General features: G+C 39.7%; 1 protein-coding gene across 1 annotated transcript in view; it reads right to left on the reverse strand.

Annotated features, from left to right (window-relative positions):
• LOC126101320 (uncharacterized) overlaps window positions 1–25,700 on the reverse strand; it is a 366,030-nt gene that overhangs the window by 143,371 nt on the left and 196,959 nt on the right. The window contains exon 8 of the mRNA XM_049911994.1: window positions 19,579–19,774. Coding sequence (XP_049767951.1) covers window positions 19,579–19,774 — 196 coding nt within the window. The remainder of the gene's footprint in view (window positions 1–19,578; window positions 19,775–25,700) is intronic.

Raw genomic sequence — 25,700 nt, forward strand, 5'->3', positions numbered from 1 at the left:
CTCTCACTCAAATGGACACAGCAACGTGAGTGTAAATACTACGTGTTATTGTGATACTCGCACTGGTCAGAGGATCACCTCTACCACTCAGTGCTGTTAATCCTCAAAAATAAAACCCACAGCCCATTATAGTCACGGTACACTTACTTTATGAACATGCCTCATATAACATAATTTGCAAAATGTATAGGTATAGTGATGGCAGGATATGGTGTTTCTTAAATAGAGGTTTGCATGAGCTTCTGGAGGCTGCAATATATATGCCTCTTACAATTCTCTTTTGGCATATAAGACAGCTTTTTCTGGCAAATGAGTTCTGTAGAAGATTATATCATAGCATAGTCATGATTATGCATGAGTGAACTACACATTTTTATTATCTCTTTTGACATGCAGACAGAAAGAATTCTGATGGCAAAGTACAGTAAAATTCCATTTTTTACAATCTTCAGTGGACTGGCCCAAACAGTGTAAAATGCAGGAAAGTGTGAAATATAGGAAAGCATAGGAAACACATCAAGTGAAAATTAATAAATTACACTTACTGTCATTCTATTTATACTGTTCAAAATACGAAACTGAAACAACTTAAATTTTGCCTATTAAAAAAAAACTGAAATAACTGATGGTTTTTGTTTCTTTCTAACATTAATTAGATCTACTTGTCTTTCCAGAGTATACAAAGTGTCGATCACAAAGGCAGTGACTGAGTACTGACACACACAAACATTTTGAATGTTGGGCTCCATAAGATTCCCTTTCTGTGCAGCGACCGTGGAATATAAAATTATAAGGAATGTAGCAACCAGTTGCGGAAACATAATTTATTTATCTTGTTGCAAATCGATTTCAACTGATATCAGTCATCATCGGTGCATTTTTCTAACTGATACATGCCATAAGTAGAAGTACTGTCCTCTTTGTCCAATGATGTAAATAAAAACATGGAAGCAAAAGTCTTTCATTAAACAATATTAAAAGTTGATAATCATTAAAAAATTACCATAAATAAAACTTTTAAGACAATATTGGTTAATACACTAAAGTTTACAGTTTTCATAAACAGAGAACAACAGGCATGAAATTTATAGTTTGTTGCTGACAAGGAGGTCACTCAGTTCAGGGACACCCTGAGTAAGAAAGAGGGTGCATCATATTATGGAGCATCTTGAAGAAGAATGTTTACATCTGATATCAGGTCATATCAGCCTAAGACTGCATGCCTAGTATGGATTACCATATTTCACGATGAAGTAACAACAATTCATGAAAGCCCATTATAGAGATGGCCATCTTGAAGAGCAGTGTTTATGCGTATGAAGCTGTTATAATACAACTCAATCAAGAAGGAAGATTGCCACTAGAGTCACTATCGTCCGATCATGATTATTATTAAGTCATTGCCTCAACATACATTCCCACCTTTCTACAAAATGTGAATCTATAATACAGGTGGCTGTACCCATCCATGCCAACTATGGAAATCTTGCTTACTGCACTAATGCTACGTTACATAATCAGTAACTTTGCACAAAGTCTGCATTTTCTGCTTTGTTTCAATGATCCAGAGAACAATGCATTTTTTACAGAAATCTGTATGAAAATCAATGGTAAAGGTCATGATACCATCAAAGAAAATTTAAAATGTGGGAAATGTTGCAGCACAACATTGTTAATAATGGGATAGAACTGTATTGAGAGAATAGGACTTCTGTTTGGACCAACAAATATGCACATGAAAAGTGGGAAAACGTAAAATGCAGGAGTGTAAAAACGGGATTTTATTGTATATGTTATTCAGCTGACTACTTACGTTTTGCATGGTGGATCCATCCATACTCCAAGAAATTTGGTGTGCCAAATGATTTCATGGATAGAGTTATTTGGTGCCTATTTTTTACTGTGTGCCAATGCATAGTGACTGTTTATTGTGTGTTTCTTACTACCCTATTTCCAATAAACCAGTCTACAGGGTGTGACATGTGAACGGCTTAGTTTTCAGATCAGATGTACTTAATGAGTTTTTCTTAAAAATATTTTTATTCATGATAATACATAATGTGTGTTGCGAGTTTTATTACTTCACTTGCATTTTGAAGATCACATGGCTCAGATATTGGTAATGTATGTTTTTGCATTACTGTAGGCAGTCCGAAAAACTCTGAGTAGCGTCATTATCATCTGATGTGGAATACAGATGATTTCCTCCTGGACTGCCATTTTCAGATCTTCAAGGCAGAGTCATTTGTTAAAGTATACTCAGGACTTGAGATATCACACTCGGCCATAATACCTCATACAAAGCCATGTGGTTTTCATGCAAAAAGTGTGTGATGGTTGTAGATCTTTTACAAAAAACAAAAACAGGATTAGTCCTAGCACAAGGCCTTGTATACCATATTTAATAATATGCTTTTCAGGAAATTAGAGCTTTATGCTATTCCCTTATCGAAGAGAGAGCTTAGCTCCTTGCTGTCTGGTCAGTAGGTATGATTTTATCCACTCCTAATCTGGTTCCCAATACCTTTGCACTCCAGTTTCCTAGCAAGTTGATGTGGCTGCCTACATGGAATGCACGATGAGAGGTCTAGAAATATTGCTGAAACATGCTCTTTGTATCGACTATAATTAAAGCTTCATTAAAGAATATAGATATGGCAGTATCAGTAACTTTGGATTTACAGAAACTATGCTGTGTGACTGAGAAGTAATTATTTTTCAATGAATTTTACTAATCTTTTATAGGTTTTTTTTATTTTGGAAAAACCAGATAGATTGACACTGACCTGCAAGTTAATGCATTTATTTTTATGTTTTTTGAACAGGGATGTCACTTTTGTCATTTATAGTTTTTGTGGAAATACACATGGCAGCAAACAATATCAGATGTCAAATGGCTTTACATTTCTTACATTTTTAACTTATGTGTAACAACTTTGTGAAAAGGAAAGTTGTCACTCACCATATAATAGAGATGCTGAGTTGCAGATAGACACAACAACAAAAAGACTGTTATTTGTGACAGTCTTTATGTTGTGCCTATCTGCGACTCAGCATCTCCGCTCTATATGGTGAGCGGCAACTTTCCTTTTCACAATATTGTTACATTTCATTCTTATATAGTGGTACAACCATTAACCTCTAGAGCATATTCTCTGAAACTACGAACACCTCCTACCATTCAATGGCACATAAACATCCATATCTACATCTATATTATACTCTGTGAACCCTCGTGAAATGCATGGCAGTGGGTATGTCCCACTGTACCATAGATTCAATATCCCCTGTTAGTCCTATTTGGTACAGGTCCCACACACTTGAGCAACATTCTATAACCGGTTGCAAGTGTGATTTGTAAGCAATCTCCTCTGTAGGCTGATAGCACTTCCACATTATTCTACCAATCACCCAAAGTCTACCACCTGCCCATGCCTGAGCCTATGTGATCATTCCATTTCATATTCCTACAAAGCATTACACCCAGGTATCTGTACAAGTTGGCAATGCTAACACTGACTTCCCCCTTGGTAGAAAAAGGTTTGCGTAGTGAACTCAGTATATAGTGCTGGTCACAGAGTGATTTTTTTATTATTTTATTTTATTTTATTTTATTTTTATTTTATTTTTAAGTAAATGAAAGAGGTTTAGTATCCTCCACTGATTGGGCAGATAGTGCAGGAACTTCAAATGAGAGGCTCTCTCTTTCAGATGTTTTTGTTATGTACACCCATCAAAACAACTTTTAAAAAATGCTGTTCAGATGGATTAAAAATGTAAAGAACACAAAAAGCATCTAAAATCTATAGTTTCTTTTATAAATGCTTTTAAACAGGATTTCAAACTTCATAATACTGCATAATACTTGCACAGGATAGAGTAGCATGGAGAGCTGCATCAAACCAGTCTCAGGACTGAAGACCACAACAACAACAACAATACTGCGTTTTGTATAATTTTGTCAAAAAACTAGTTTGGCATTTAGTAAGTGTTGCAGAATCAGGAAGTCACCACAAACACCCAAGAACTATGTAGACCAGCCTCCTACATCATTTTGCAGCTTGACACTGCAGTAATGCTGACGCATTCTACTGTCACTAATGGATTAGATTCAACTGTCACTAATGGACTAGACTGCAACATGATGGAGCACGATGCAACATTTCAGCAGCTGGTAATGTAATATGAGCCTAACACATAAAACAACCAGCTGGAGCATGTACGAGTACTCCCAGTTCAGACAGTACCAGAACTTCCAGTGGCACCATGAATTTGACTGATGCAATCTCTCATAGTGGATATGAGGACAAAAAAATAAAAATCATGAACTTTTCCTGTACTTTCCCATTAAGAAATAATACTTTTTCCCATGTGAAGATACACTTTCTCCCAAATGAAAATACGAGGTGTGACAAAAGTTTTAAGAATGGATCCGCTACTGCTTACTGGTTTCGCGGGCAGGTACACGGAGGGTGGGTTGTGAGTCATTGCCTTGTCATTGAATGCCCTCTGACAGAAACTGAATTTCCATTATTCAGTTAGTTGTGGCAGCTGGTTGAGCGCGGGTCTGTTAGGGCTTGTTGCTGGATTCTGTCTGCATGAAAATAGTGTCGTCGTAACTGCCATCTGCTTCACGTCTGCTGTGCAGCGAGTTACCTTAATTTAAGTATTAACTGTATTTTTCTTACTTGTCACTTCTTCTTTCATGTGTTTTTGCTTTTAGGAAGCTCTAATTGTCGAGTGCTAGTAATAGTGTTACATAGATTTCGTGTTTGTTTTGTATACAGTCAGAGAGAGCCCCTTTAGTCAACCATAGTGCCAGTAGTCCTAGTGTTTGTTTTCAATACAGTCCACAGACAGGTACTGCTATTTTCATTCTTTTCTACAAGAAGTGGCTAGCAACCACGCAGGAGGAGCTGGCCACTGTTCGCGAACAGCTGAACGTGTTGATGGCCGCAGTCAGCCGTCTTCAGGCTGCTGCCTCGGAGTGTAGTGGCAGTGGGGAGTCTGGTGCGTTGCATGGTACAGCCCAGGTGTTACATGCTTCACCCACTGTCCCTGCTGTCGAGACATCTTCGTGGGTACCGGGCGCAGTTGGGCCACCCTCTCCCCAAGGGGAGTGGCGGGTTCAGCGGCATTTGCGGCGCACGAGGCGGAGGGTAAATGTGGAGGCTGGCAGTGTGGCATCGCCCGCTCTGCCTGTGAGTGGACATGTGGCCGCTCCTTCAGCAAGGACTGAGCAGGCATACGGGGGGAGGGTTTTATTAGTTATTGGGAGCTCCAACATTAGGCAGGTGATGGAGCCCCTTAGGGAAATAGCGGAAAGGTCGGGGAAGAAGGCCAGTGTTCACTCTGTCTGCTTGCCGGGGGGTCTCATCCGAGATGTGGAGGAGGCCCTGCTGGCGGCGATAGAGAGCACTGGGTGCACCCGACTGCAAATTGTTGCTCATGTCGGCACCAATGACTCCTGCCGTCTGGGTTCAGAGGTCATCCTCAGTTCGTACAGGCGGTTGGCGGAACTGATGAAGGCAGAAAGCCTCGCTCATGGGGTGGAATCAGAGCTAACTATTTGTAGTATCGTTCCCAGAACCGATCGCGGTCCTCTGGTTTGGAGCTGAGTGGAAGGCTTAAACCAGAGGCTCAGACGATTCTGCGGAGATCTGGGGTGCAAATTTCTTGACCTCCGCTATCGGGTGGAGAAATGTAGGGTCCCCCTGAATAGGTCAGGCGTGCACTATACGACAGAAGTGGCTACAAGTGTAGCAGAGTACATGTGGAGTGGACATGGGGGTTTTTTAGGTTAGAGAATTCCCTCCCTAGGCCCGACAAGACGCCTCCTGAGACGCGGCAAGGTAGAAGTAGGCAAAATGCAACAGGGAATAACAATATTAATGTGCTAATAGTAAACTGCAGGAGTGTCTATAGAAAGGTCCCAGAACTGCTCTCATTAATAAATGGTCACTACGCCCATATAGTACTAGGGACAGAAAGTTGGCTGAAATCAGACGTAAACAGTAATGAAATCCTAAACTCAGATTGGAATGTATACCGCAGAGACAGGCTGGACAGTGAAGGGGGAGGCGTGTTTATAGTATAGAATAGTATAGTATAGTAAGTGCAATAGTATCAAAGGAAATTGACGGAGATCCGAAATGTGAAATAATTTGCGTGAAGGTCACTGTTAAAGCAGGCTCAGACATGGTAATTGGATGTCTCTATAGGCCCCCTGGCTCAGCAGCTGTTGTGGCTGAGCACCTGAAGGACAATTTGGAAAATATTTCGAGTATATTTCCCCACCATGTTATAGTTCTGGGTGGAGATTTTAATTTGGTGGATATAGACTGGGAGACTCAAACGTTCATAACGGGTGGCAGGGACAAAGAATCCAGTGAAATTTTTTTAAGTGCTTTATCTGAAAACTACCTTGAACAGTTAAACAGAGAACCAACTCGTGGCAATAACATATTAGACCTTCTGGTGACAAACAGCCCCGAACTATTTGAAACAGTTAATGCTGAACAGGGAATCAGCGACCATAAAGCGGTTACTGCATTGATGATTTCAGCCGTAAATAGAAATATTAAAAAAGGTAGGAAGATTTTTCTGTTTAGCAAAAGTGACAAAAAGCAGATTACAGAGTACCTGACGGCTCAACACACAAGTTTTGTCTCAAGTACAGATAGTGTTGAGGATCAATGGACAAAGTTCAAAACCATCGTACAATATGCGTTAGATGAGCATGTGCCAAGCAAGATCGTAAGAGATGGAAAAGAGCCACCGTGGTACAACAACTGAGTTAGAAAACTGCTGCAGAAGCAAAGGGAACTTCACAGCAAACATAAACATAGCCAAAGCCTTGCAGATAAACAAAAATTACGTGAAGCAAAATGTAGTGTGAGGAGGGCTATGCAAGAGGCATTCAATGAATTCGAAAGTAAAGTTCTATGTACTGACTTGGCAGAAAATCCTAACAAATTTTGGTCTTCTGTCAAAGCGATAGGTGGATCAAAACAAAATGTCCAGACACTCTGTGACCAAAAGGGTACTGAAACAGAGGTTGACACACTAAAGGCCGAAATACTAAATGCCTTTTTCCAAAGCTGTTTCACAGAGGAAGACTGCACTGTAGTTCCTTCTCTAATTGCCGCGCAGATGACAAAATGGTAGATATCGAAATAGATGACAGAGGGATAGAGAAACAATTGAAATCGCTCAAAAGAGGAAAGGCTGCTGGACCTGTTGGGATACCAGTTCGATTTCACACAGAGTACATGAAGGAACTTGCTCCCCTTCTTGCAGCGGAGTACCGTAGGTCTCTAGAAGAGCGTAGCATTCCAAAGGATTGGAAAAGGGCACAGGTCATCCCCATTTTCAAGAAGGGACATCGAACAGATGTGCAGAACTATAGACCTATATCTCTAATGTCAATCAGTTGTAGAATTTTGGAACACGTATTATGTTTGAGTATAATGACTTTTCTGGAGACTAGAAATCTACTCTGTAGGAATCAGCATGGGTTTTGAAAAAGATGGTCGTGTGAAACCCAGCTCGCGCTATTCGTCCACGAGACTCAGAGGGCCATAGACAAGGGTTGCAACGGAACATATTAAAGGCTTTACTTTACCGAAGTATGCAATTCCCTCCAAATTCAACCAGTTTAACGAGTATTTATGATTATAGGAAAGTAATTGTGTATGTTAGCAATGATTGCATAGCATGTCTCCATAAACAGTCAACCCATTAAATTATACTGAATAACTGACCCACACAAAAGTTAATATCACTTGATCACTGATACAGCAAATGTCATCATGTAAAAACACTAAGTTCATCTTAAATAATTAATATGAAGTACGAAAAATAGTGGCCAACTTAGGTATTTTGGATCTCCTTAAATAAAAATCACCCAGTGAAACCTATTTGTTCACTAGGAGCGTTTTCACTCAGTATTCATGTAATCAATCCTATTTTAGACGAAAACCAATGTAATTCTTAATATTTCATGTTATTTACTTATTTATGCAAAATAGAGAAGTCAATTGACAAACTACTAAAAAACGGCCTTTTTGTAACAAAGAATTATTCTGTCAAGTCAACAAATCTGTCTGTCATTTTAATAACATGTTAAATTATGTCACTCAATGCAAATTAATAACTTTTCTGCACAAATTATGATAACAGATGTACATGTGACTTATAAACTATATTTCTTTTTAGTAGTTCTTTGACAATGTTATAAATACCAGTAGCAAGAAGGGTCGGGGGCTCAGTCGGAATGTCACTTTGGTAAAGTGTGTTTGTGTGTTATTGTTTGAGGTGGGTAAACAATGCAAAGAACATGTAAAGGAAGTACTACTTTGTGTTGTGTCATGGTCTTTGGTGGACAGTGGAATTAAGATGGCCACCAAAGTAATAAATATTTGAAATTTACATATTTGTTGGTTTCGCTCGTTCTTTATCATCAAAAGCACATAAAAAACACGGGACCTCATGTTTTTAACCCTAGACAACCAGATTTAGAGCCAGCATCAGCATCGAGACACAGCAGCGATCCAGCAAGCAGCAGCGATTACCACAATGCATTTTAATGGTGCCAACCTAACATCAAGTGCTAAAAAGCTCCGTAAATGGGAGTGAAATAGTGCAATTATAGCAATTAGGAATATCTATGACTAGGCAACCATTACAGGGTTCACAGGTAAATGCCGTGTTTCTTGACTTCCGCAAGGCGTTCGATACAGTTCCCCACAGTCGTTTAATTAACAAAGTAAGAGCGTATGGACTATCAGACCAATTGTGTGATTGGATTGAAGAGTTCCTAGATAACAGAATGCAGCATGTCATTCTCAATGGAGAGAAGTCTTCCGAAATAAGAGTGATTTCAGGTGTGCCGCAGGGGAGTGTAATAGGACCGCTCCTATTCACAATATACATAAATGACCTTGTGGATGACATCGGAGGTTCACTGAGGCTTTTTGCAGATGATGCTGTGGTCTATCGAGAGGTTGTAACAATGGAGAATTGTACTGAAATGCAGGAGGATCTGCAGCGAATTGACGCATGGTGCAGGGAATGGCAATTGAATTTCAATGTAGAAAAGTGTAATGTGCTGTGAAGACATAGAAAGACAGATCCCTTATCATTTAGCTACAAAATAGCAGGTCAGCAACTGGAAGCAGTTAATTCAATAAATTATCTGGTAGTAGGCATTAGGAGTGATTTAAAATGGAATGATCATATAAAGTTGATTGTCGGTAAAGCAGATGCCAGACTGAGATTCATTGGAAGAATCCTAAGGAAATGCAATCCAGAAACAAAGGAAATAGGTTACAGTACGCTTGTTCGCCAACTGCTTGAATACTGCTCAGCTGTGTGGGATCCGTACCAGATAGGGTTGACAGAAAAGATAGAGAAGATCCAACGGAAAGCAGCGCGCTTCGTTACAGGATCATTTAGTAATTGCGAAAGCATTACGGAGATGATAGATAAACTCCAGTGGAAGACTCTGCAGGAGAGACACTCAGTAGCTCGGTACGGGCTTTTGTTAAAGTTTCGGGAACATACCTTCACCGAAAGAGTCAAGCAGTATATAGCTCCCTCCTACGTATATCTCACGAAGAGACCATGAGGATAAAATCAGAGAGATTAGAGCCCACACAGAGGCATACCGACAATCCTTCTTTCCACGAACAATACGAGACTGGAATAGAAGGGAGAACCGATAGAGGTACTCAGGGTACCCTCCGCCACACACCGTCAGGTGGCCTGCGGAGTATGGACGTAGATGTAGATGTAGACATAAAAATTGAGCAACAAGTTTGTGTGAAATTTTGTTTTAAAACCAGGAAATCAGCTTCTGAGACTTACAAAATATTAAAAACAGCTTTTGGAGATAATTTTATGAACCACTAAAATGTTTTTGTCTGGTTCAACAGATTTAAAAATGGCCATGAGTCATTTGAAGATGAACCACGGTCCAGCCGTCCTTCCATCTCAAAAACGAATGAAAATGTTGTGAAAGTTCACAACTTAGTGTGCTCTGATCACAGACTTACAATTAGGGATATGGCTGATGAACTTAATTTAAGTTTCTATGCAGTACAGCCAATTTTAACAGAACATCTGAACATACGTTGAGTGTCTGTAAAATTCATTCCAAAAGTGTTGTCAAGTGACCAGAGACAATACTGACTTGAAGTGTGCCAAGAACTGATTAATCAGACTAAAAATGGCCCAGATTTGTTAAATAGGGTAATTACGGGTGATGAATTGTGGGTATATGGATACGATCCTGAAACCAAAGTGCAGTCTTCACAGTGGAAGACTCCAGGTTCATCACAACCAGAAACACCACAGCAAAGTCATTCGAAGGTGAAGACAATGTCGGTAGGTTTTTTTTATTCCACCATTAGTGCACATGCATTTACCCCTGGAGGACAGACAATTAACCAGGAATACTACAAATGTGTCCTCGAGCATTTGCGTGACCTCATGCAAAATTCCTGTGCTTCCACAACCGCTATATTCCCATGATTTAGACCCTGCAGGCTTCTACCTGTTTCCTAGACTAAAATTTTCAATGAGAGTGAAGTGACTGGACTTGACTGAAGACATCCAGGCAAATACGGAGAGTGTCCTTAACACACTTCAGGAAAAAAATTTCCAGGAATGTTTCCAAAAATGGAAACACCGTTGGAGTCAGTATGTTAAGTCAGAAGGGGACTATTTTGAAGGAGATGCATCACAGTAGCATGTAAGTACCCCATTGTACAATTACAAGCCCATTCTTAAAACTTTCCAGTCACACCTCGTACACTATACCCTGGGCCAAAGTACGTTTTTTTCTGTATTAAGTGGCAATATTCTTTCCCTCACAGTTGTGAAACATCAATCCTCTTAATGGTAATGGTTTTATAAACCAGTGTAGAACTTTCTGGCACTTGAGGACATGAAACCCAGTATAACACGTCATATGATCTCACCAGCCAATTATAGCAGATATTCAGAGCAAAAGTCATGTGATGTAGTCTGCCAAGCAACATCACTGTTACGTAGCACAAACACACAAATGGGGAAAAATTAATGGTTTAAATCAATGTACATACAGTATAGCTTCAGATATAATACCTTCGTCATCAAAACTTTTTTGCTGTTTTTATCCAAGAAAGTGGTTTGGCAGGAGCCTAAGAGCGCAGCATAAATGGCAGCAGCTGAATATTTCTCATAAGCATGATTATAAATTTCACTATTGTGCACCCATCATTTCAGGGTTTACATGGCAGAATGCGTGTTCCATCAGCTACTTTGACTTTTCTATGTGTTGTTGTGGTCTTCAGTCCTGAGACTGGTTTGATGCAGCCCTCCATGCTACTCTATCCTGTACAAGCTTCTTCATCTCTCAGTACCTACTGCAACTGACATCTGCTTGGTGTATTCATCTCTTGGTCTCCCTCCACGATTTTTACCCTCCACGCTGCCCTCCAATACTAAATTGGTGATCCCATGATGCCTCAGAACATGTCCTACCAATCTCTTCTTCTAGTCAAGTTGTAGAATCCTACCCCTAATGATCCAACTCCCCAAGACACTATCCAAATTGAACCCTGCCTGGAACAGTTCCGTCCTCCGTCACAGCGGGACCCACCTCCTCTTCCTCAAAATCACCCTCTCCAAACCTTCCAGGAATTTCTGACTTCCAGCCTTGCCTCTCAATCCTTCTTAAAAAACCTTAATCCTACTCCCAACATCACCACTGCTGAAGCCCAGGCTATCCGTGATCTGAAGGCTGACCGGTCCATCGTCATTCTTCCGGCGGACAAGGGTTCCACGACCGTGGTACTTGATCGTCGGGAGTATGTGGCTGAAGGACTGCGTCAGCTTTCAGACAACACCACATACAAAGTTTGCCAAGGTAATCCCATTCCTGATGCCCGGGCAGAGCTTCAAGGAATCCTCAGAACCTTAGGCCCCCTACAAAACCTTTCACCTGACTCCATCAACCTCCTGACCCCACCAACACCCCGCACCCCTACCTTCTACCTTCTTCCTAAAATTCACAAACCCAATCATCCCGGCCACCCCATTGTAGCTGGTTACCAAGCCCCCACAGAACGTATCTCTGCCTACGTAGATCAACACCTTCAACCCATTACATGCAGTCTCCCATCCTTCATCAAAGACACCAACCACTTTCTCGAACACCTGGAATCCTTACCCAATCCGTTACGCCCAGAAACAATCCTTGTAACCATTGATGCCACTTTCTTATACACAAATATCCCGCACGTCCAGGGCCTCGCTGTGATGGAGCACTTCCTTTCACGCCGATCACCTGCCACCCTACCTAAAACCTCTTTCCTCATTACCTTAGCCAGCTTCATCCAGACATACCAACAATTAAAGGGAACAGCCATGGGTACCAGGATGGCCCCTTCCTACGCCAACCTATTCATGGGTTGCTTAGAGGAAGCCTTCTTGGTTACCCAGGCCTGCCAACCCAAAGTTTGGTACAGATTTATTGATGACATCTTCATGATCTGGACTCACAGTGAAGAAGAACTCCACAATTTCCTCTCCAACCTCAACTCCTTTGGTTCCATTAGATTCACCTGGTCTTACTCCAAATCCCATGCCACTTTCCTTGATGTTGACCTTCACCTGTCCAATGGCCAGCTTCACACGTCCGTCCACATCAAACCCACCAACAAGCAACAGTACCTCCATTACGACAGCTGCCACCCAATCCACATCAAACGGTCCCTTCCCTACAGCCTAGGTCTTCGTGGCAAATGAATCTGCTCCAGTCTGGAATCCCTGAAGCATTACACCAGCAACCTGACAACAGCTTTCGCATCCCGCAACTATCCTCCCGACCTGGTACAGAAGCAAATAACCAAAGCCACTTCCTCATCCTCTCAAACCCAGAACCTCCCACAGAAGAACCACAAAAGTGCCCCACTTGTGACAGGATACTTTCCGGGACTGGATCAGATTCTGAATGTGGCTCTCCAGCAGGGATACAACTTCCTCAAATCCTGCCCTGAAATGAGATCCATCCTTCATGAAATCCTCCCCACTCCACCAAGAGTGTCTTTCCGCCGTCCACCTAATCTTCGTAACCTCTTAGTTCATCCCTATGAAATCCCCAAACCACCTTCCCTACCCTCTGGCTCCTACCCTTGTAACCGCCCCCGGTGTAAAACCTGTCCCATGCACCCTCCCACCACGAAAGCACCCCCATGATCTACCAACTGACCTGCCTACACTGTGATGCATTCTATGTGGGAATGACCAGCAACAAACTGTCCACTCGCATGAATGGACACAGGCAGACAGTGTTTGTTGGTAATGAGGATCACCCTGTGGCTAAACATGCCTTGGTGCACGACCAGCACATCTTGGCCCAGTGATACACCATCTGGGTCATCTGGATAATTCCCACTAACACCAACCTATCCGAACTCCGGAAATGGGAACTTGCTCTTCAATATATCCTCTCTTCCTGTTATCCACCAGGCCTCAATCTCCGCTAATTTCAAGTTGCCGCCACTCATACCTCACCTGTCATTCAACAACATCTTTGCCTCTGCACTTCTGCCTCGACTGACATCTCTGCCCAAACTCTTTGTCTTTAAATATGTCTGCTTGTGTCTGTATATGTGTGGATGGATATGTGTGTGTGCGCGAGTGTATACCCCTCCTTTTTTCCCCCTAAGGTAAGTCTTTAGTCTTTCCGCTCCCGGGACTGGAAAGACTCCTTACCCTCTCCCTTAAAACGCACATCCTTTCGTCTTTCCCTCTCCTTCCCTCTTTCCTGATGAGGCAACAGTTTGTTGCGAAAACTTGAATTTTGTGTGTATGTTTGTGTTCGTTTGTGTGTCTGTCGACCTGTCAGCACCTTCATTTGGTAAGTCACATCATCATATATATATATATATATATATATGGTTATAATAGAAGGAAACATTCCACGAAGGAAAAATATACCTAAAAACAAAGACGATGTGACTTACCAAATGAAAGTGCTGGCAGGTCGACAGACACACAAACGAACACAAACATACACACAAAATTCAAGCTTTCGCAACAAACTGTTGCCTCATCAGGAAAGAGGGAAGGAGAGGGAAAGACGAAAGGATGTGGGTTTTAAGGGAGAGGGTAAGGAGTCATTCCAGTCCCGGGAGCGGAAAGACTTACCTTAAGGGGAAAAAAGGACGGGTATACACTCGCACACACACACATATCCATCCACACATATACAGACACAAGCAGACATATTTAAAGACAAAGAGTTTGGGCAGAGATGTCAGTCGAGGCAGAAGTGCAGAGGCAAAGATGTTGATGAATGACAGGTGAGGTATGGGTGGAGGAAATTTGAAATTAGCGGAGATTGAGGCCTGGTGGATAACGGGAAGAGAGGATATATTGAAGAGCAAGTTCCCATCTCCGGAGTTCGGATAGGTTGGTGTTAGTAGGAAGTATCCAGATAACCCGGACGGTGTAACACTGCGCCAAGATGTGCTGGTCGTGCACCAAGGCATGTTTAGCCACAGGGTGATCCTCATTACCAACAAACACTGTCTGCCTGTGTCCATTCATGCGAATGGACAGTTTGTTGCTGGTACAGTGTTTGTTGGTAATGAGGATCACCCTGTGGCTAAACATGCCTTGGTGCACGACCAGCACATCTTGGCGCAGTGTTACACCGTCCGGGTTATCTGGATACTTCCTACTAACACCAACCTATCCGAACTCCGGAGATGGGAACTTGCTCTTCAATATATCCTCTCTTCCTGTTATCCACCAGGCCTCAATCTCCGCTAATTTCAAATTTCCTCCACTCATACCTCACCTGTCATTCATCAACATCTTTGCCTCTGCACTTCTGCCTCGACTGACATCTCTGCCCAAACTCTTTGTCTTTAAATATGTCTGCTTGTGTCTGTATATGTGTGGATGGATATGTGTGTGTGTGCGAGTGTATACCCGTCCTTTTTTCCCCTTAAGGTAAGTCTTTCCGCTCCCGGGACTGGAATGACTCCTTACCCTCTCCCTTAAAACCCACATCCTTTCGTCTTTCCCTCTCCTTCCCTCTTTCCTGATGAGGCAACAGTTTGTTGCGAAAGCTTGAATTTTGTGTGTATGTTTGTGTTCGTTTGTGTGTCTGTCGACCTGCCAGCACTTTCATTTGGTAAGTCACATCGTCTTTGTTTTTAGGTATATATATATATATATATATATATATATATATATATATATATATATATATATATATATATATAGTTATAATAGAAGGAAACATTCCACGAAGGAAAAATATACCTAAAAACAAAGATGATGTGACTTACCAAATGAAAGTGCTGGCAGGTCGACAGACACACAAACGATTTTAAGGCATGTTTGCGGAGGGAATGTAAATAAAACTTAATGGGGTTTAAGGCATGTTTGTGTGTCTGTCGAACTGCCAGCACTTTCATTTGGTAAGTCACATCATCTTTGTTTTTAGGTATATATATATATATATATATATATATAGTTATAATAGAAGGAAACATTCCACGAAGGAAAAATATATCTAAAAACAAAGATGATGTGACTTACCAAATGAAAGTGCACATTTTGTGTGTATGTTTGTGTTCGTTTGTGTGTCTGTCGACCTGCCAGCACTTTCATTTGGTAAGTCACATCATCTTTGTTTATATATATATATATATATATATATATATATATATATATATATATATATATATATATATATATATATATATAAAGAAAGATGATGAGACTTACCAAACAAAAGCACTGGCAGGTCGATAGACACACAAAAAAAAAAAAAAAAAAAAAACATACACACAAAATTCTAGCTTTTGCAACCATTTGTAAAGGCCTTTAAAATGTCTGCTTGTGTCTGTGTATATGCGGATGGATATGTGTGTGTGTGCGAGTGTATACCTGTCCTTTTTCCCCCTAAGGTAAGTCTTTCCGCTCCCGGGATTGGAATGACTCCTTACCCTCTCCCTTAAAACCCAAATCCTTTTGTCTTTCCCTCTCCATCCCTCTTTCCTGACGAGGCAACCGTTGGTTGTGAAAGCTAGAATTTTGTGTGTATGTTTGTGTTTTTTTTGTGTGTCTATCGACCTGCCAGCGCTTTTGTTTGGTAAGTCTCATCATCTTTCTTTTTAGATATATTTTTCCCACGTGGAATGTTTACCTCTATTATATATATATATATATATATATATATATATATATATATATAATAGAAGGAAACATTCCACGAAGGAAAAATATATTTAAAAACAAAGATGATGTGACTTACCAAATGAAAGTTTGTTGTAAATATCTGTCATATATTGTTGCTTTTCTGACATGTTCTACATCCTGGAGGATTTCTTCACTATGGATCAATTGGAGTGAAGGTAAATCTAATCTAATCTAATCTAATCTAAGGAGCACCTCATTCTCATTTTCGCGATCCAAAATCTCTACATAGATTGCGAGGCGAAGTTCTTTCTAGTCTCGATTCACGAGCTGTGGGCTGAACTTGACAACAACACAATGCATTCAAAGATGCGGTGTCAGGATTTCATGACACAATCCAACTGAAGTGTTACACTCTTTTGCAATCTCTCAGACAGTCAGTCTCTGATTAGCATGCACAATTTCATTGACGTTTCTGACATGAGCGTCGCCAGTAGACATTGAAGGGCGTCCTGAACGAGGGTAACCTTTAACTTCCATCTGGCCATTTTTAAACTGTGTGAACCATTTGTAATGTCAATTACAGCTTAAGCACTCATCACTGTAGGCTTCCTTCATGATTAGGTGTGTCTCTGTGAAGATTTTCTTCGGTCTGTCGCAAAATTTAATGTAGATGCATAGCTCCTCTAACTCTGCCACCTTGAAATTTGCATTCTGTGCAACACAAAGTTCTAATCAATGCAGCACTGAATAATAATTAACAGAATACAACAATGAAACTTCCAGCAGTTACACATTAAACACAGGTATGTCCAGGGATGCCAACTGCATTTTGCTACAGCACCCCACTGGTGGGAAATTATGAATGTTCCAGAATTTTTTGAACAGAACTTGTACATACATATTGTCATACATTTCCATAATATGTACAGTTATGAAATATGTCAGTAGTCAGATATAAATTACCTAAATGCACTGAAGAAAATCCTACAGAAATTTTGGTCTTCTGAGAGAGGCACACGGTTGGAGAGTAAGATACAGTCATTACATACAACAGTTATACAAGGGAAAGATACAGTGAAATTTGTTAAATCTCCGAGAATATCCTGGTCAGGGCACGTGAGGAGGATGGCATATGACAGGAGGCCAGAAAGAATAATGAAAAGAAGATTGCATTCCATCAGACAGAAGGGCTGACCAATAGCAAGATGTCTCGACAATGACCTTACAAAGATGGAGATCTGAGGATGGAAAAAAAAAGTAGTGAACAGAGACAGGTAGAAGCAGGTTGTTGAGCCAGCCAAGGCCCATCAAGGGCTGCAGTGCTGAAGAAGAGGATGAAGAATAAGATTTAATCAGTATCCTGTAATATAATGCTAGTGCATTTTGTAAAAAACTCTAGAGATCTTAAAATAATACACAGAATGACAGATAACCAACTGGTACAGAATGACAGATAACCAACTGGTGTAATGCATACTCACTTTGCATTTATCATCAAGACACAATACAGAACCTACATTTTATTTAAAACAATCAAATATCAACGAAAATTTATTCCAAAGCATTTCGGCATAAACATAAACAATGTCTAAAGTAAGTAAATTTCCACCATGTGTTAGTATTCTTCAGCTTCAAGTCATTTAGTAGACTTGATGACAGTCATAATATACTATACAAAAGCGAATAATTCATGTCACTGAATAATCTGCACACCCTAATTTTAAGGGACGGGGGAAAATTATTGGCATTAATTTGTATTCATGTGTGTATGCTATCCATTGTGTATATCTCTGTGTGAGTACAGCTTCGAATGGCTGATTTATACACACATTTAGTCATTGCAGGACAGGTGTTAGATCTTCAGAGATAATACAACGCACAATTACCACATAAGGTGGTAGCTTTTGTCACTCAACTGTTATAAACATCACTGTACATCTTTGCTTCTAACTTCCACCGGCTCGTATCATTAAATGGATTCCCATCTTGATCAATGTTACCAACAGTGCTTATATATAAGAATGTTCATGTCACAAATTTATCACATAACAATGAATATTCACTGCTTTTTTCTCTTAATCACCTGGAAGCTGTTAGTGATGGTAGTTTGCCTCCAGAATCCTAATCTTTTTTGATTGAAATATCATGATAGCTAGCCCCAGCTAGCTCTGAGGCTGTGATGTCTAGTTTTTTTACTTAAGCCAATGCTTTGAGGGCACATTTCACTAGGCACTGCACATCCATATTGTTGCTTCTCAACTATATAATCACAGAGCGTATTTTTGAGGTCTGAATGTTTCATTTTTTGGCCACGAAATGCCCAGTGAATACCATTTTTATACTGAAGCTGCATTTTGTTTTATTGCCAGTCATGAATATAACACTCACTCATGTTGTATTTTCTCCCAGCTGCAAGGTTTCCAGTGTTCTCTTCTTCTTCAGAAATTTTAAGTTTTTCATTAGTTGTGTATGAATAATAATGAGAACTCGTAGCCATAATTAACAAGTTAACATGTGATTAATACTTCACTTTTAATGTGCTACTGACATGTCATAGACTGAGACCACAACAACACTGTAGTGTAACAGGATCTATTGTTGGAGGTAGAGCAGCACCAAACTTATTGCAGTTAACCTGTACACCTGGTTGTCCATCCTTAAATACAGGAAAAATATGTATGGATTATTCATGAATATATGATATGGTACCCAACTGTGGGGCCATCAAATGGAAGCAAGCAATGGTTCTAAATCATAAAGTAATGCAGTGAGGATAATATGTAGAGTATTACACCTAGCTCTCATTGTAATACAACTATAGAAAATTTGTAATTAAGAGTTGCTATCATTATTTATTTTGTGATGCACGTATAGAGAACTATCACAATAGTTACCTTCAGTATGACATCCCTGAAGTAAAACACAAGGAACTAATATGATTTAACATAATTACACTCTATTCACACAAAAAAAACAAAAGTGATTTCATTTAAAAGTCAAGCTATTAGTTGAACTATTCAAAAGAAATATGAAAGCATGTCTATTGGGACTGAGTGTTTGTGAAGCACACAATTTTTTGTTGAGGCAAAGAAAATGGCATCATTGGAAGTATGTATTATATTACGTATAGAGTTCAGGTGCTAGACATTATTGAAAATAAGTATAAACCATACTTTACAACTACAACTGAAAGTATGTTTATATTACTAATGAACTGAGACTTGATTGCTTCTGATGATCTCTCAGGTTTCTACAATAATAAGATTTATATCCGAACTAAGAAACTGTAATGATTAGGCAGTTTCCAATGTACTGTACTATCCAGACATAATACCTTACAAGTCAAAGAAAAGTGTGAAGAAAAGGAATCCTCACCGAGGGGCATTATTTCATGTCCTGAAAACTCCAATTCTTGACCAACATTGGTAGAAGCACTATCATCACAGTCCCTCAGTCCTTGGACAACAGCTTGGTGAAATTCCAGAAGGTCCTCTCCAACTAATTTTTGGATGAAATTGGAAGGAACCAAACCTCGACGACCATCCAGGAGCTCTCCATCAAAAAAACCATCCTGCACATTAAAAATTTTTTTTATTACTTTTTGGTGTAGGGAACAAATTTAGCAGTATGTGACACTGGACAACTATTCCAGAAATATCGTACTGACTAACAAACAACTGTGTCTGTCAGCACTGTCAACACAGAGAAAGGCTGTCTGAGAAGTAACCTCCAATTTAAAATATAGAATGGGAAGTAGTGAGGAGAATATAACACCACTACACTGACTCAACTCACTCAGAGTTTCAGAGCGATCAGAGGTGCAGTAATGAGAAAGCCATTTTACTTCTCATTCACATAAATTTAAAATTGTGTGCCAGTACCACAACAGCTGTATCAGCTGTGTTTGGCAGGTGCACATCATGACACGATGCACTTTGATGACTGTGTTATGCACCATTAAACATGGCATGCAGTTTTTGTATGATGAGATAAGGATGATGTATTTGCATCTGTTATAGATGTATAAACCTAGCAGCACTGAATAAAATGCAATTTTTAAAATACAGCCCAATATAATGATGTATTTCCTCAAATTTATGAAGGCTGTGGTGCCTATCCAGAAAAAGAGTGACCTTACGATAAAATTATAATCAATGTAGCCACATTTGATACTATTTTCATGACATTTTAAATGCATGCTTGAACATAAATGGAGAAGCTAGTCAAGGCTGCAGCCTGCACTGTTGTATTTGACCATGAACAACACCTGTGCAATGTCCCCAATAGGTTGCAAGTGTTAGTATGGTCAAAATGGTGTTCTGTGTAGTGCATTGTGTTGGAGCTAAATGAATTTGAATGCAGGCAAATTGTTGGTCCTCAAATGGAGTGTGTTTACAGAACCAAGGAAGCTGAAGTTTTTAGTGTTTTGAGAGGCACCGTATCAAAGATTTATACCACATGCAGGGAAAGTGGAAAAACATCATCCACTAAGTCATAATAAGGATGAAAATGTGTGTTGAGTGATCTGACAGGTGGTCACTGAAGAGGATTATAATGAAAAATAAGAGGAAAACAGCTGCAAAAGTCACTGCAGAACTGAATTTTGCACTCATGAACTGTGTCAGCATCACAACATGAAGGGAGCTCCAGTAGCAGTTTTTTGGTGATGATTTTTGCAGCCATATCACAGTATTCCCTGGGCGCCATGGGTACTCTGCCAGAGTGAATTACTGCCAAGGGTTATTTGACCATTTTGGCTGATCAAGCACATCCCATAGAACAAGACTACAAGGCCCTGTTCATGCAGCTTGCATCATCCAACACTGGTTTCATGAGCACAAGAATGAATTTTTGCATCTCCCCTGGCTACTATGTTCACCAGGTCTCAATGTTATTGACCTATTGTGGTCTACTTTGGAGAGAAGGTTGCATGATTGCTATAAACCTCCATCATCATTACCAGAACTCCCCACAATTTTGCCACAAGAATGAAGATTCCCTTGAAATGATATAGGATCTGCATTTATCCATTCTGAGACAACTGGAAGCTATTTTAAATGAAACGGGTTTCCTACACTGTAATAGGAATGGTAATGTGTGAATGTGTAACGTTATTTTCATTAAATACTGTATGGCCCCTCCTATGCAGAGAACTACTCATGAGTATTCTTCTTCAAACATTCCCTTCTCTGTAAACTACTGACATTATACTACAAGGTGCATTAATAACATTGTGTGATCTTGTAAGAAGTTATGTTTCTGGAAAGTACCAACTGAGTAAATCATGTTCTGTTATACTGTGAAAAGTGCCATGCTGTAAACTGTGTAAAAGGAAGCACTCTGACCTGGAATACAATAAAGTATATTCATTACAAAATCAACAATAAACACAAGGTTCTCCCAGAATGCTGTAAATGTAAAACCAAACACTTTCTTCAACATACTCTTGACATTTTGTACCAATATAATTTTTAAATTTTGATTTATTTATCTAGTGATATACAGTTATTAATTGTGTGATTGTGGTACATGAGACTTGTCAAAAATATAATTTACAGAAGTGATGTGGTAGCTAATTAAATAGAAAAGTATTTTAAAATTAATTTAATTTTTACTGAGAATGAGCAGCTATATTTACATAACAAAGGAAAATATAAGTGATATCCTGTTTTAAACATCAAGATATCTTTCATGAAATTGCAAAGTGAGTAGTAACATTTCACTAGCAGAGTATCAAATAACTTGGTGCTAAGTGGGAGCAAGGACTGGGTAAGAGTGGCTGACAGTCTGGAGAGAGGCAGCTGGTGTACTTGGTCAGAATGCAGGGTTTGATAGGTAGGAGGTGCACAGGATAGCAATGTGACACAAGGGGACCAGCACCAGTGAGTTTGCAGAGCAGACAATAATGATGACATGGAGGAGCCTACAAAGGAGACTGCATGCAAATCTGTCATGTGAGCCATACCAGAACACTCAAGTATGTGGGATGCATACAAAATAGGACTAATAGAAGATATTGAATGTACACAGAGAAGGGTAGCACCAATGGTCACCAATGGCTTGTTATCCTCGGGAGAGTGTCACAGAGAAGCAGATGAAACTAAACTGCAAGACACTTGAAGACAGATGCAAACAGAGCCCACTTAAGTTTCGTGAAGCTGCTTTAAATGATGAATCTAGAAATATATTACAACTCTCTCCAGTAGGATCATGAGGATAAAATCAGATTACTTGTCCCACATATAGAGGCATTAAAACAATAATTCTTCCCACACTCCATACATGAATGGGATGAAAAGAACCTGTAATAACTAGGACAATGGGAGGTAACATTTGCCATGCACTTTACACTGGTTTGCTGAACATGGATGTAGTTGTAGATATAGATCTTGTTGGCAGGGGAGACAGAACAGAGACAAGAGTCTGTGAAGAAGAGGGTGAAGTTAGTGTCCTGGGGCAAGATGGAGGTGAGTGTGAAGCAGAGGGCTAATGGAGATAGACACCAGGAATATTTTGAGAGCAAAGGATGTTGCAAGAACAACTTCCATCTATGATGTTCAGAAAAGTTGATGCTAGAGCAGGGACCTAGTTGGAACAGGTAGTGAAGCAACCACTGAAATCAGGCATGTTTTGTTTAGCAGCATGTTCTGTCACTTGGGGATCAACTCTGCTTTCAGCTCCAGTTCGTAGGTGACCATTCATTCTGGTGGTTGGTGGTCATGCCCACATAAAATGCTGTGCAGAAACTGCAGCAGAGATAGGTATATGAAATGGGCTGCTTTCACAGGTGGCTCTTCTTCTGAGGGGATCACACAATCCAATCCACCCGAGACAAACCATCATGCCAGTCAACCAGCACAACTGCAGTCTTGGCACTGTGGAATCAGCAGGCACATTGTAGCTGTACAGATGTGTGTGTGTGTGTGTGTGTGTGTGTGTGTGTGTGTGTGTGTGTGTGTGTATTATGTACTCTAGCTTGAAAAAGGATTGTTTTGAAAGATAGTGATGTTTCCAGTCTCGTTTATGTTGCTGTTGATGACTCAACACCTCTACTATAGTGCGAGTTGTTGCCTTTATTCTTAGATTATTTACATGCAACCACATTTTTCCATAATGTAAAAAAAGATATTGGTTACTTTAAAAACAGTAATATGTGTTACGAAACTTAACATCTTTCATCATTTAACACATTTTTTTTATCTCTTCATAACTGCATCTTATGGGAAGAAGTAATGTCTTAAAATACTTCAGCCTCAGTTATTAAATCTCACTACCATGACATATTGGAGCTTTCATTGCAGACCATATGTCCTTCGGGAAGTAGTAGTGGCATTTCTTAAATTTATCCATGTTGTATAGATTTAGTTGAGGTCTGCAACTGTGTTACAAATTTATGAAACAATTTTTTCTGCTTCCATCACTTTTTACTAATATTCATTATCTTGACATGTTTTTGCTACATTCTGCCACCATGATGTATTTTACAGTTACATACATTAATTTGAAGTGAGTTACATGTACTAAAATTTAATCCTGTACAGAGATTTCACTTATTTCAGTGTGTATCTTAACAACAAAAACAATCAATTTTTGACTACACAATGTTCTTGGATAGATAAAAAATCTACTCACCAAGCGGCAGCAGCAGGAGAACACACACATAGAAGAAGATTATATTTATGCAAGCTTTTGGAGACAGTAGGTTTTTCTTGCAGCAGAAGGTTTGAAGGACAAGGGGGAGGTGTGAAGGGAAAGAACTAGAGAGGTTTAGGGAAAGGGGTATATTTCAGAGAAGTCACCCAGAACTGCAGGTCAGAAGAGACTTACGGGACAAGATTAGAAGGAAAGACTGATTGTTGAGGACTGCACCGGATGAAATTTGAAAAACAGATAGTTTAAAGGTTGAAGACACAGTAGTATGCAAAACAGAGATTACTGCTTAAACAACATGCATGAGTTAATAAGAGTGAAAAGCTAATTGCACTGTACGTAACAGTGGTGGGAGGGAGATGGTGAAAAATTGACGGGCAAGAAAATGAAAGATTTGGAAAACTAAAATGGAGTGAAGAATGGAGTAGCTACTGTGAAGAAATGCTTAGATGGAAGAAATTAACGTAAATTAAGGCCAGGTGTTTCAGCACAAGTTCCCACCTGTGGATTTCTGCGGAACTGGTGTCTGGGGGAAACAGGCAACGAGGTCATGACTGTCATGTTGTAGAGCATACTCTGCAGTAGGATATTGTGTGTTACCAGTAAATGCCCTCTGCCTATGCTCATTCATCCAAACTGAGAACTTGATGGTAGTCATGTTGACGTAAAAGGCTGAACAGTGTTTACTCAACAGCTGGTATATGACGTGTCGTGTCACAGGTGGCTCCCTTTTTGATAGTATATGTCCATTTTATGCCATCCCCCTATCATCTCTGTTATGTGCAATGCACTTAGGTTTTCTCTCTTATTAACTCACACACTATGTTTTTGCAGTAGTCTCTGTCTTGCATATTACCCTGTGTTCCATGTTTAAGCTCCCAGGTTTTCAAATCTCATCTGGTGCAGTCCCCAACAATCAGTTTTTCCTACTTATCCCATCCACTAAGTCTCTCATGACTTGCGGTTCTGGATGACTTTTCCAAAATCTATCCCTTTTTCTGAACGTCTCCAATCCTTTTCTTTCACCCCTCTTCCTTTCCATTCAACCCTTCTGCCAGAAGAAGGACCCACTGTCTTTAAAAGCTTGCATTAGTATAGCCTTCTTTTATGAGTGTGTTCTCCTGCCACCACTTGGTGAGTTGATTTTTATCTATCCACTTACATTTTAGTGTGTACCTTAAGTGAGATTGAGATGTATGTTCCAACATCTAACTTATGTCCTTACATACATTTTCGTTGATTATGTATTTGTCTTGCACACAGAGCACAATAATGCACACAACACCATCACTTATGACTTCAACGTTTAGTTGTTTACATTCTAAAAACTTGCAAGTGCCAAGAAAAATTTATTCCATTTGCTAAGATAGCAAACACAATGACAATACTTTTTTTATAAGCATCTTTATGTTATAGCAATATTAAATAGTATGTTTATTTAGTTTTTCTTTTTATTTTGATGATGTCAAGAATTTTTTCCCTCAGTTAACTCATTTATACTGGAGAACGTATTCCACATTGAAGAAATTATTGAAGAAATTTATGTTGTTACCTTTATTCTTACGTTATTTAATTCTACCACAACTTTTCATGATATAAAAAGACACTGATTACTTCAAAAACAGTTATATGTGCTAAAAAAAATCAATGAAACTTTCTAGTTCTTCACTCACATGCATTTTGAACCCTTTGTCTGTTTCTTGTAATGCATGAAGATCATTCACAATGTCCTTAAATGGGTGGCCAGTGCCTTTAATGTGAACAGCCATAGCCGATTTAACGTAACTGTTTGTGTGGTATGCCCTTATGGTGAGTTGTATTCTTCTTGTAACTCTCGTCTAGTATGG

Source organism: Schistocerca cancellata, chromosome 9 (genome assembly GCF_023864275.1).
Source record: "Schistocerca cancellata isolate TAMUIC-IGC-003103 chromosome 9, iqSchCanc2.1, whole genome shotgun sequence".
Taxonomy (NCBI): domain Eukaryota; kingdom Metazoa; phylum Arthropoda; class Insecta; order Orthoptera; family Acrididae; genus Schistocerca; species Schistocerca cancellata.